We start from the raw sequence: 12,349 nt of genomic DNA, 5'->3' as shown, positions 1-12,349 counted from the left end.
ATGAACATCGAACTTTCAAAATTAATTGCAAATATTGGTGTATCTTACAAGAGTGTAAAAGCCAGAAGTCTTCAATAGCTTCAAAAATCAAATCAGCAATCGAATCGAGAGAAGTAATGAAATTCAAATCTTTCGACGAAGCCAAACTCGGAATCGACTTGCAAAAATTCTCTGGTTACGATTCCAACACAGACATTTACAGCTTCAGATCAGACTTTGAGAAGATCAACTTGCGCAACACTCCAAAACTTCTACTTGCAGATCTTCTTATCAACAATTACCTATCTGAACCTGCACTGTCGCTGGTCAAGGGTATGACAGACATCAACTTAATTTGGAAACGACTCATTCACGCGTACGGCAACACAAAGGTTCTACTCACCAAGAAACTCAAGGAACTTAAAAGCCTCGACTCTGTCTCCAAATCTAAGGATCCAACAAAGATTATGTCGTTCATCACTCAACTTATCAACACCATCAAGGACTTGGTCAGCTTGGCCAAGACTCACGATATAGAAAACAACCTCTATTTTGGTGATGGCTTGAACAACATCTACGCTCTACTCGGTGACGCAAGATGCACACGATGGTTTTCCTCAGTCTGCGACCTCGACCTGAATGAAAAACAACAATGGAGTCATCTCATCGACTTCCTTGAAAAGGAGGTCAAAGTCCAACAGCAACGCGCATTGGTCAATCTTCAAGAGGACAAGCCACCAAAGAAACCATCTCTTCCACGAGGGAGTGGAGGATATCACACACCATCACCAAATCCTCCACCATCAGCTGGACCATCAACTGGACCATCAACTGGATCATCTCAATCAAAATGCTACTTCTGTGATGGCGATTGTAAAGACCAACACGTGCCAACCAAGGGGCCAGGAGGTTCCATGGTGATCCAATACTTTGCTTGTAAAGATTTCACAGACAAAACTCCAGCTGAACGGTTATCAACACTTTGGAAGAAAGGACTTTGTCACCAATGCCTCCTACCAGGGGCAAAACGTCAAGACTTGAAGCATAAGAACGGTCAATGCCAACATGACTTCATATGCAAACATCCATCTCATCAGCAATATACCGTGAAACACCATGTGCTTGTATGTGAGGAGCACAAAGCAACACAAGAAAACGAAGAGCTTCTCAACAAGTTCAAATCCAGATTCATTAACCGGAATCCTTCACTACAAAGCTTCTCACGTGACATTCAACTATCATTCTTCACAGCCAATGGCGCCGAGCAGCCAAGCGTGGTTGGTATTTATCTACTTCAACAAATCACTGTCAACAATCAAACCTTTACCATCTTCTTCGACAATGGCTGCAGCGATTTTGTAATCACGAAAGATGCTGTCGAAAGACTTGGACACATGCAACCAAGGTTGGTGATGGAAGCTTTCAGATCAGTGGTATCGGAGGAGCAACAACATCGTCAAACCATGGCGTCTACACAGTCAACATCCCACTTGCAAATGGTCAGCTCGCAACAATGACAGGAGTTTGTCTCGACAAACTGACACAAACGTTCCCTACGTATCAACTTGGCGAAGCGGAATCAACAATTCGTCAAGCATTCCATGAAAATCCATCATACCTACCCAGACTTCCAAAATCAGTTGGAGGTGATGTTGACATGATGATAGGTATGGAGTATTTTAAATTTCACCCACACATCATCTTCAGACTGGCAAATGGTCTATCAATCTTTGAATCCGTCTTCAAGGGTGCTGACGGTAGTCTCGGCATCATTGGGGGACCACATCAGTCATTTGCTGAAAGTCACAAACAACATTTTGGGCAATTCAACACCTCGACATTCAAATCAAATCTCAGTTACCAATCATTGGTCGCCTTTGATACGTCATGCTTCCATATCAACTCAATGAAGAACTTTGAAGCTTCAGAGAACGTTGGATCAGAAATTACTTACAGATGTGTCACGTGTCGTGATTGCAAGGCATGTAAGAGCCATATCGAAGACATCAGCATCAAAGAGGAAGTGGAGCAAGATCTTATCAAGAAATCCATCACTATCAATACAGAATCAAAAGTTGTTACCGCCAAACTGCCGTTCATCCATGAGCCATCAATCAAGCTATCGTCAAACGAAGACAAAGCGCTCAAAATTTACTATCAACAACTTCGAAAGCTAAACAAGGCAGAAAACTTAACCGACAAACAAGACATCATCCTATCCGAAAAGAAGATGCAAGACCTTGGGTATGTAGATTATGTCGAAAATCTCCCAGAATCAGTCCAACAATCATTGTCAAATCAACTTCATCACTTTATACCTTGGAGAGCAGTATGGAAACCAAACTCTGTCAGCACTCCTTGTCGAGTTGTGTTTGACGCATCAAGTCCAACTCCAACTGGCAATTCACTGAATGACATCTTAGCAAAGGGCATCAACAGTTTGAACCGATTACAAGACATTGCTCTTCGCTGGAGGATCCATGCTTCCGCATTCACAACAGATGTTCGCAAAATGTATAACACGATTCGATTGGATGTTAGCCACTGGCAATATCAACGCTACTTATGGCAAGAAAATTTATCTTTTGACGAACGTCCAAAACAAAAGGTAATCAAGACCTTAATATATGGAGTACGATCAAGCGGCAACCAAGCGGAATATGCACTCCGAGAAGTCGCAAAATTATCATCCAACCAGTTTCCAGAAGCTGCTGAAATTGTCCACAATGATATGTATGTGGATGATTGTGTCAGCGGTGAGTCGTCCAAGAAACTCGCCATTCAGCGTACACAGGAATTGGAAACAATCAGCAACGGAGGAGGATTCATGCTCAAAGGAGTTGTCATTTCAGGTGAAGACCCACCAACATCAATGAGTGACGATGGCAGCTCAGTCTTTGTGGCTGGTATGAAATGGTGGCCCAAGGAAGATCAGCTATCCATCCATATTCCTCCAATGAATTTCTCAGCCAAGAAGAGGGGTAAGAAATCAACATTACGTCTCAATCAGATTCCAGACAAGCTCACCCGAAGGCATTGTGTATCACGCACCGGTGAAATCTTTGATCTACTCGGATTACTCTGTCCGATCACTGCATCACTGAAGCTTGACTTACACCAACTCGTCACAAGAAAGCTGGATTGGGATGATCAAATCCCAGACGACCTTCACCCACTTTGGATCAGTAACTTTGAGATGATGGAAGAGCTCAACTCACTCAGATTCAACAGAACCATCGTCCCAGAAGATGCAACAAACCTCGATCTCACTACTGTTGACTTCGCTGATGCTAGCAAATCTTTGATATGTGTATCTATCTACGCTCGTTTCAAAAGGCGATGTGGTTCATACTCAAGTCAATTGGTTTCTCTCGTTCCAAATTGGTACCAGAAGGAACTCTCAACCACGTGCTGAACTGCTTGCAGCCCTACTCAATGCACACACAAGTGAAATTGTTAGAAGATCCTTCAAAAAATGGCACCAATCATCAACAAAGCTGACTGACAGTCAAATCACACTCTACTGGATCAGCAATGAAACCAAATCACTGAAGCAATATGTTCGTAGCCGTGTCATTGAGATCCTCAGATTCACCAACCGAAATGATTGGTACCACATCAAAGGTGAAGATATGCTTGCAGATATCGGCACAAGACGAGGCACTTCAATCAATGAGATCAACAACAAATCAGAATGGTTTAATGGATCAGCTTTCCTCTCGCTAGAGCTGGACAAAATGCCAATCAAAACTGTATCAGAAATCAAGATGACAGCAGCTGAAGAGAAGGAGGCACAACTTGAAACATACAACATCTCAACTGCAACTTCATACGTCGTTTATCACCTACTTCTTCATCAAAGATTGCCGAAGAGGTTCAAATCAGGCTACAATTCAGCAATTACATCATCAATCCAAACAAGTATCGTTTCAACAAAGTCGTACGTATTCTAGCACTGATGATCAAATTCATACATCAACTCAGATTGTCTCACAAAGGATTCATAAAATTTCACTCCAACTCAAGTCTGAAGGACGTTCTACCAACAGAAGAAGAGATCAGACAAGCCAAGCTTTACTTCTTCAAAAAATCAACAGAAGAATTGAAACACTTCACCAGTTCAAAAAAGTTTCAAGATATCTCCCACGAAAAGGATGGTATCATCTACCATACAGAACGAGTACTCAACATGAATGACACCACCATCGTTGGTCGATTCAATCAAAGCATCAAGGATCTCACTTCAACATCATTTGTCGTTCCAATGTTGGAAAAGTTTTCACCAGTTGGAATCGCCATCATCAATGAGGTTCATTGGAATCATCCTTCCGCAAATCATTCTGGTGTCGAAACATCACTTCGATACGTCAATAAAGAAGCATACATCCTCGAAGGACGATCAATTGTCAAACTTATCAGAAAGTTATGTCAACGTTGTCGTTAATTCTCAAAAAGACGCTTGACGTTGTCATAGGACCTGTTTCAAAACACGTTCTCAACATTGCACCACCCTTCTACACCACACAAGTGGATTTATGTGGACCCTTCGATTGTTACTCGCATCACCATAAAAGAACCACCATCAAAATTTGGTTTCTGGTATTCTGCTGCTCCACAACTACAACAACGAGTATCAAAATCATGGAAGATTACAGCACCCAATCATTCGTCCAATCGTTCATTCGCTTCTCATGCGACGTTGGATATCCCAAAACGCTTCTTATTGATGCTGGTAGTCAATTGATATGTGGCTGCGAAAACATGAAGTTCGACTTCCATGATGCCAAGTATCAGCTTCACACCAATCAGTCTGTTGACTTCAAGGTTTGCCCGGTTGGTGGACACAACGAGCACGGAAGAGTGGAAAGAAAAATCAAGGAGATCAAGTTGTCACTCGAAAAGATATTCGTCAAGAGCAAGCTGTCAATTATGCAATGGGAGACAGTTGCTGCATCAATCAGCAATAGCATCAACGACATGCCAATTGTCATTGGCAGCACAACCTCAGATCTTGAAAACCTTGACATCATCACTCCAAACCGTCTCAAACTTGGTAGAAACAACGCAAGGAGCCCTACTGAGCCACTACTAATCGAGTCAAATCCAAGCAAAATCATTGACGACAATCGTAAAATCTTTCAGTCATGGTTCGAGAACTGGTTACTTTCGCACGTGCCCAAACTGATTAATCAGCAAAAATGGTTTCGAACGGATGACGCTCTCAACGTTGGAGATATTGTTTTGTTCTTAAAGAACGATTCTGTTCTTTGTTCGACTTATCAGTATGGTATGGTTTCAGAATTGGAAATGTCGAATGATGGTATTGTTAGACGTGTAATTGTTAAGTACAAAAACTCAAATGAAAAGGTATTTCGTGAAACGAAACGCTCAATTAGAACTTTGATTGTGATCAATAGATCCAATGAAATGAACTTTATTAATGAAATTCAAAACTAAAATTTTTTCAAAAAAAAAAAAAAAAAATTTTTTCAGTTATTTTCATTCCATGGGGGGAGTGTAAGATAAATTCATATATTTTCTCAGAAATTTCATTTTATATTATAATTTTCATATTTCGTAGGTTTGGTAGCTTTGTTTACATTTTTAGGTTAGCATATTTGTTTTGATTTTGACATGATGACATCATCACTTTTTGGTGCACATTTGGTGACTTTTCACACCAGACCACAGTCATGCCCACTTTTTTGACCACCCACTTTTTGAGCATAGTCAGTTGACATCTGACATTGGTCAAGTCAGGATGTCACTACTCAAACATTAAATTTGATTTACATGTCAAAGAATTCTTTTGAATGTTCACTCAGCTCAGTATAGCCATATTTGATTCACTCACTCTCAGCAAGATTCCATATGGCAGCTGGTAAGCTTTCTTGTTTGCTTTTGCTTCTCATTCCTTTTGTTTTCATCCAGGTGTGTCTTTGCCTCAAGTCACTTTAGGTTTAGGTCAGCACATGGTCCTGGCGGCCATCTTGGATTTTTTCATTTTTTAGTTTTTAGTTACTCAAACTTTTTCAATTTCAATTATTCAATCAAGCCTTATTTTTTCAATTACTTTTTGCTTAATCAATCAATATGAACTCAATACTTAGTCAATTTTTCATACTTAGTCATTTTCACGCATTGTCATATTTTCAGTTTATTTATTAGTCATTCAATTTTGTATTTCAGTTTGAACGCTACGCTCAAGAATCAGTAAAAGTTACAAATCGTTGCTTTGTCAACTCACATATTATCTTGCCAAACTTCAATTCGACCNAGTGGCTTGTGGTCGACTGCTATCGTGAGATCATCGCAACCAAGAGCGAAATGCTTTGCCTTGTCCAGACCATAGGTAACAGCAAGGGCTTCTCCTTCGATAGGCGCATAGTTGGATTCTGCAGGTGATGTGAAGCGGCTTCCAACCAACACGACTTTCCATCCTGTTGGGCAGCAAAAGGGCTTGACACCATCACAAGAACAGTGTTTCTGGAAGAGCCAGCAGCCGATTCCAAGTTTGGACCAATCAGTTGCAAGACACGTAGGTTTCGATTTGTCAAAGATGCGGACACCATTCTTTATCTCGTCGACGATTGTCTGTTTTGATTCTTCAAAGAGTTGCTGTAAAGAATCGTCCCAATAAAATGATGACTTTGGCTTGAGGAGATCTCGAAACGGTTGCATGTGTGATGCCATACTGAACGTGTATGCGACCTGGTTTACCAGCCCGAACCAGGAGCGAATGTCTGTGATGTTTTTTGGGGTTGGGAATTCCCTAATTGCACGTAGGATGCCATCGCTGGGTTGGACTTCAGTTGGAGTGATTTTGAAGCCTGAGAATTCGACGGTGTCTGCTCCGAGGATGAATTTGCTTGGGTTTTGGATGATGCCATTCTTTCCGCATAGGTCGAGCCATCGAGCAGCCTGGAAGAAACTTCTTTCTAGTGAATCATCCCACAATAAAGCGTCGTCGATAACTTTGATCTTGTTGGGGAAGTCTGCAGCTATCTCGTCAAAGCGTCGGGTGTAGGCATCGCCGGATGAAACATAACCTTGTGGTGCCGTACAGTAACGATAACGACCCCAAGGTGTAATAAAGGTTGTGAAATGTCTGTCCTCTGGTTGAAGAGGGACACTATGATACCCGTTCCAAGCATCAGATACTGTCTTCTTAACTCCTTCAGGGATGGTGCGAACCTGGTGGAAAGGGGATTGAGTGTGGTGGGTCTCTCGAGTAGCATGAGCATTTACAGGTTGAAGGTCGACCGTTCTGCGTGGTTCCCCATTCTTCTTCGAGCAAACAACCATTCTGTGGCACCACGTGATTGGATCTCCAACTGGAACAGGCTCAATGACTCCAAGACGGACATCTCGGTCAAGGTCAGCTTTCACTTTTTCCTGCCAATGTACTGGTACTGGTATCGGTGAGTGATGAGCGACTGGGTCAGCATTTGGATCTATACGGAGCTTCAGTGGTGGACCACTCATGAGCGGAAGAGGTTGATGCTCACAAGTGTTGAATGTACTTGATTTGTAGTAGTCTAATAAATAATCCTGGAGCTTCTCGCGGTTTTCCGGCGTTGCAGGGAAAGGGAGCTTTAAAGGTAAAGGTGGCGGGAGTTCTCGTTTTGGGCAGTTGCATGAAGGGTGTTTGTCTGTGATGAGATTGATCGACGAAGATACTCCACCGACTGTGGGAAAGTTCTCTGAAATCATGCCAAGGTCGATGCAGGCGGATTTGCTTAGGAAGACGTTGTTGGAATCTTTTGTGATGTAGGTCATCTGCCTTGTCTCGGTCATGTTGTTGTTCTGATCGACGCCAGAGATACGAAGGATGATGGCACCAAGGATGCTAATAGGTCTGTCGTTCGCGGCATGCATCTTCATTTTCACTGGAATGAGGTCATTTTTCGTCAGACCGAGTTGTTGAACGATCTTGAATCCAGCTAGGCAACTCTGACAGCCGGTATCAGCCATTGCAGGTACTTTGATTGATGATTCTGGATTGTTGATGATAGGCTTGAACCCAAGGTCTACATAGTCCTGATCCTCCACTCTGATTGACAGCTTGACGAATGGTTGTGGGCTTGATGGACGTTGTTGCCATTGATTGGTTGACTTCTCATGGACGTGGTGATCAGCGGAGACGCTATTGACAGTGGCAGAGCATAGCGCGTCGTAGATGGCACCTTGATTATTGGTCACAGTCAGGTCTTCTTTGGGTGCCTTGGGTTTGTCTTTACTACGGCAAACATCCTCAAAATGATGGAGACGGTTACAATGACCGCATTGGTGGTTATAGGCGGGACAGGCATTCTTGCGCCTTTGTGCAGTTGATTTGACACCATGTCCTTTCTTGCCACAGTAGGAACAAAGACGGTTTTCTTGGTCAGGTTGCTTTGGAAGGGTGGAACGACTTTTCTGGTAGCTACTACGTATGGCATTACCAGTGGCTTGGTTCTCCAAAAGTTTGTTTGCGGAACGTTTACCGGCTTCTTTGGCTTCCACAAAATGGATAACCTCATTTAGTGTCATGTCTTGGTTGGTATGCCCCAACAAGCTTAATTGAATTTCAGTGTCCTCTACGCCTCTGCAGAGAGCATCTCTCAATATTGCTTCAGTATAGTCGACATCATGTTGACAGTTAGGGCATTGGATGCTGTACTGACAGACACTGGCTTGGCCCCGTAGTCGGGCACAGAAAGAACGTACTGTCTCTTCCCTGTCTTGTCTCATATCATTCAGAGCTACACGTGAAATCATAACATTTTCGTCTCGAACAGCGAGGGATTTGATAGCCTTCAATACGTCTTGCTCGGTCTTGTCTGAGAGCCCTGTTGTTGATCGAGTAAGGTCTCTTCTGAGTGTCTCGTCGCAGCACTCGAGTAGCTGAAGAACACGGTCCTTGCCAGTGACTTTAGTAGCGGCGACATATTCGTCCCAACGTGTCTTGAAGTATTGCCAATCGGATGTTGTGCCAGCAGAGGTAATCGTTGGTCGTTTAACTCGTTCCACCTTGAGTGCTCCTGTAGAGGAGGCTGAATGGGTGGTTGCATGTGCAGTAATCAGAGCAGCAACGATTGCAGCTTCCAGGTCTGGAGTGCTGTATGGACAGCCATCAATTGGGCATTGGACAGCTGGCATTGTTGTGAAGTTGATAAAAAATTCTTCAAGTGAATGATTCTAACATAGATAGGTCTCAACCATTTGCTTTTAGTTTATTTATAATTCTTGCAATGTTAGAATCTAAACGATAACAAAAGATAAAACATAAAATATAACTTCCGAAGAGTTCATTCTCCTCTAGTCAGGATGATTTATTAGTAACTCATGCCATTGTTTTGACGAAAGACGAGAGAAAGAGTTAAGTCCAAAATTTGTGGTTTTGACTGTTGAAAGTTTTAGTAGTTTAATAGCTTTGCCCCTGGTGCCAGTTTTGTGATCAATTTCATCAAAATTAAGTGTTGATAGGACATCAGATGGAAGATTACCCTGGAGGTATTTTTGAATAAATAAGATATTCATTACTTTCACCTGATCAAAGATTTTGAGTAATTTAAGCTCAGCAAACAGGGGAGTGGCAGAAGTTCTTGGCTCACTAAAGGTCATGAGTCTTAGTCNTTTGAAGAGTAAGAATCCTATGTGTGACAGTATTGTCACACAGTCCCCAGAGTTGACTAGCATAGCGAACATGAGAAGCAAAAATTGCATGATAAATGTTTATAAGGATGTGAATTGGAACATAGTGACGAAGTTTGGATATTGCCCCATTTGCCCTTCTCAATGTAGCAGCAACGAAAGAAGTATGAACCTTCCAGTTTAGATGATTGTCAAGGTGAACACCCAAATACTTCACACTCTTACTTGGTGATAGAATTTTTCCCGCAAAGCTTAATTCTTGGAATACAGTCCATCTGTCTCCAAGGGGAACGAAAAATAACAAACTCAGTTTTGCTAGCATTCAAAGAAATTTTGTTGGCATTAAGCCAGCTGACTAAAACTCTGAGATCAGCATTAACCCTCCCACAAAGACTCCATACAGTTTTTGAAAAATTTAGTAAATTAGTATCATCAGCAAAATGATATGTTTCAGAGGTTCTTATACAGCGGTGAAGATCGTTTATATACAACAAGAACAGCAGAGGACCCAAGACTGAACCCTGAGGAACACCATGATTAATAGATTTTAAAAGGGAATTTGAGCCTTGAATTTGAACAAGAGAAAAGTTCACACAGGGATGACGAGTCTGCAAAGCCCCTTCCTTTATTTAGAGACTGACAACTTTTGAAACCTTTTGAAAACATTGAATGTTCCATGATTTTATTTTTATCAAAAATACAAGACAAGGGATAAAGATATTAAGCATCAAAGTAAGTAATGCAGAGGATATTATGAGGTTTGATATAGTCAAACTGTTTTCTTTTTTCCTTTTTTCAGGAGGCTTTCCTTTAAGGTGAAGGCTTATTCATAAAAGCTAAAGACATATATGTATCTATTTTTCGGATCCGGCATGCGGGAATAGTGTCAGGACCTGCAGGCAACCTGGTAGGGTTGGGTATGAGTGTGGTTTGGGTGCGGTTACACATCAGATTGGCTAGTTCTTGTGTTATTATCAGTAGGGTTAGGATTGGAGCTCGAAACAAGCACTCTTTTGTGATTTTCTCTTAATGGTCTGTAGTTTGTACAATATAAATAGCCGTCAGAAACACTTTCCTTGGCATGAATCCATGGCGCAGTGGATAAGGCATTGGGTTTCTAAACATCGGAACTTTGCTTAGTGAGTTCAAATCCCACCAGTGGCGATCATTCAGTCAGTTAGAAAGTGTTAGAAAACTGTCAGAAACAGATAGAAAATACCGTCAACTGCTCCAACAACTTGGGACTATCTTACGCAACATGGGATGGCCATTCCACCACCATTTCACCAAATCCCCAAAGTCATTTGATTTGAGTTCAATGAAACCGCGTATTAAAACACAAAAAAGATTTCTCTTTCGCACCGAGTAGGCTTTTAAATCGAAATATGAAAAAAATCCGTAGTGGAAAACACATGCGAATGTGAGCGTTTGACGTCACTTGCGCGGCAAGTTACACACTCGCTATTTGTTAATCTCATTGGGCGGTAGGCGGTTAGGCGGCGGGCGTTCTCTAATTCTCCATTCAGCATCCGGTCATTTTAAAGGAAAACAAAAGTTAAAAAAGGGGGTGCTATCAGTGAAAGTTATCGTGACATGTTATGACAGAAAATATGATTGATAAACTTGGTGGAGTTATCAAAACAAATTTGTTGTCAAAGAGATTTAACAGTATAAGTGAAAATACAGGCCAGATATCAACAAGTCCCATGTTGGGTACACTCGTCCCAAGTTGAAGCAGTTGACTGTAACTCACAAAGAACTAGAAAGTCAGAAAAACTACGAACAAGAGACTCAGAGACTAGAAAGTACGAAATAAGTCCAGATATGTCTTTCGTTTTTATGAAGAAGCCACGTCCTTCCTTTAACTTCCCAACAAAAATGTTGACTATTAATAGGGTTTGTTAAATCCTCTTTCTACATAACCTTTATTTAACAACTTGAAATTCCACAGTTTTCATATCATGTGATATTTCTTTCTTTCTTTTTTGTTTGCTTTTACCCCAGGGGGGACTTAGGCAAAACAGGTAATGGGTATTTGCGAGCCATGAGGGTAACTTTTTTAAACCTAAGTCCCTCAAACAAAGGGATAGGGAAATTCATAGGTGTTAGTCTCTCAAAGGGTCCCAAAATCACTAAAATTGATAATTTCCTCTCAAAGTGTCATTATTTTTGAAAATTTTGACCAAAATTTGGGAAAATTTGCCAAAGATTTGTACAAAAATCTCTCTTAAAAGATCAATGATGGATCATATGGATAATTGGTCTTTAGGACCTTTTAATACTTAAAATATAGATAGATAGACAGATAGTTGATTACCCGTTTTTGACTCGGAAATACCTGTACCATCAAGCAAAGCTAGTACCCTCCTCTATGTTCTTACCATATTTTTTTTTCTGGCAAATACTCTTGCACCAATATTATATTTTTGAAATGCCTAGCATGTCATACCTATATGTTACTATAGACCTTTGCTAGACGCCCGGTGTCATGGACATGTTGAATGATTAAATATTCCAGCACAGAAACAATGACACATTAATTCATTATTATCATAAATGTGCACTAATTTTCTTCTCATCATTCTTTTAGGACCAACATGACATTGCGTCTAGCAAAAGGTCTATTCATGATATGCACCACTGCAATGACTTCACGAAATTATGCAACTTTTCTGTTTTTGTTCCACCCAATATGTTATTTTTCTATTGTTTAAGTGACGTATTGGGTGAAAAA

The 12,349-nt window shown here is 41.2% G+C and overlaps 2 protein-coding genes across 2 annotated transcripts; one reads left to right on the top strand and one right to left on the bottom strand.

Moving 5' to 3' along the window:
- Positions 1–1,492: 1,492 nt before the first annotated feature.
- On the top strand, positions 1,493–4,423 carry LOC136811550 (uncharacterized). Its single transcript, XM_067068172.1, has 3 exons — positions 1,493–3,289; positions 3,477–3,919; positions 4,006–4,423. The coding sequence occupies exons 1-3, from the start codon at positions 1,493–1,495 to the stop codon at positions 4,421–4,423; spliced, it is 2,658 nt and encodes an 885-aa protein (XP_066924273.1).
- A 1,799-nt stretch (positions 4,424–6,222) lies between these two features.
- Positions 6,223–9,153, bottom strand: LOC136811549 (uncharacterized). The gene has a single exon (XM_067068171.1). It carries the CDS (start codon positions 9,118–9,120, stop codon positions 6,223–6,225), a length of 2,898 nt encoding a protein of 965 aa, XP_066924272.1. The 5' UTR covers positions 9,121–9,153.
- Between the last annotated feature and the right edge of the window lie 3,196 nt (positions 9,154–12,349).

This window comes from Clytia hemisphaerica, unplaced genomic scaffold (assembly GCF_902728285.1).
Source record: "Clytia hemisphaerica strain Z4C2 unplaced genomic scaffold, Clytia hemisphaerica genome assembly, whole genome shotgun sequence".
NCBI lineage: Eukaryota > Metazoa > Cnidaria > Hydrozoa > Leptothecata > Clytiidae > Clytia > Clytia hemisphaerica.
Note: the sequence above shows the minus strand (reverse complement) of the source record. Positions and strands in the feature narration are given on the sequence as shown.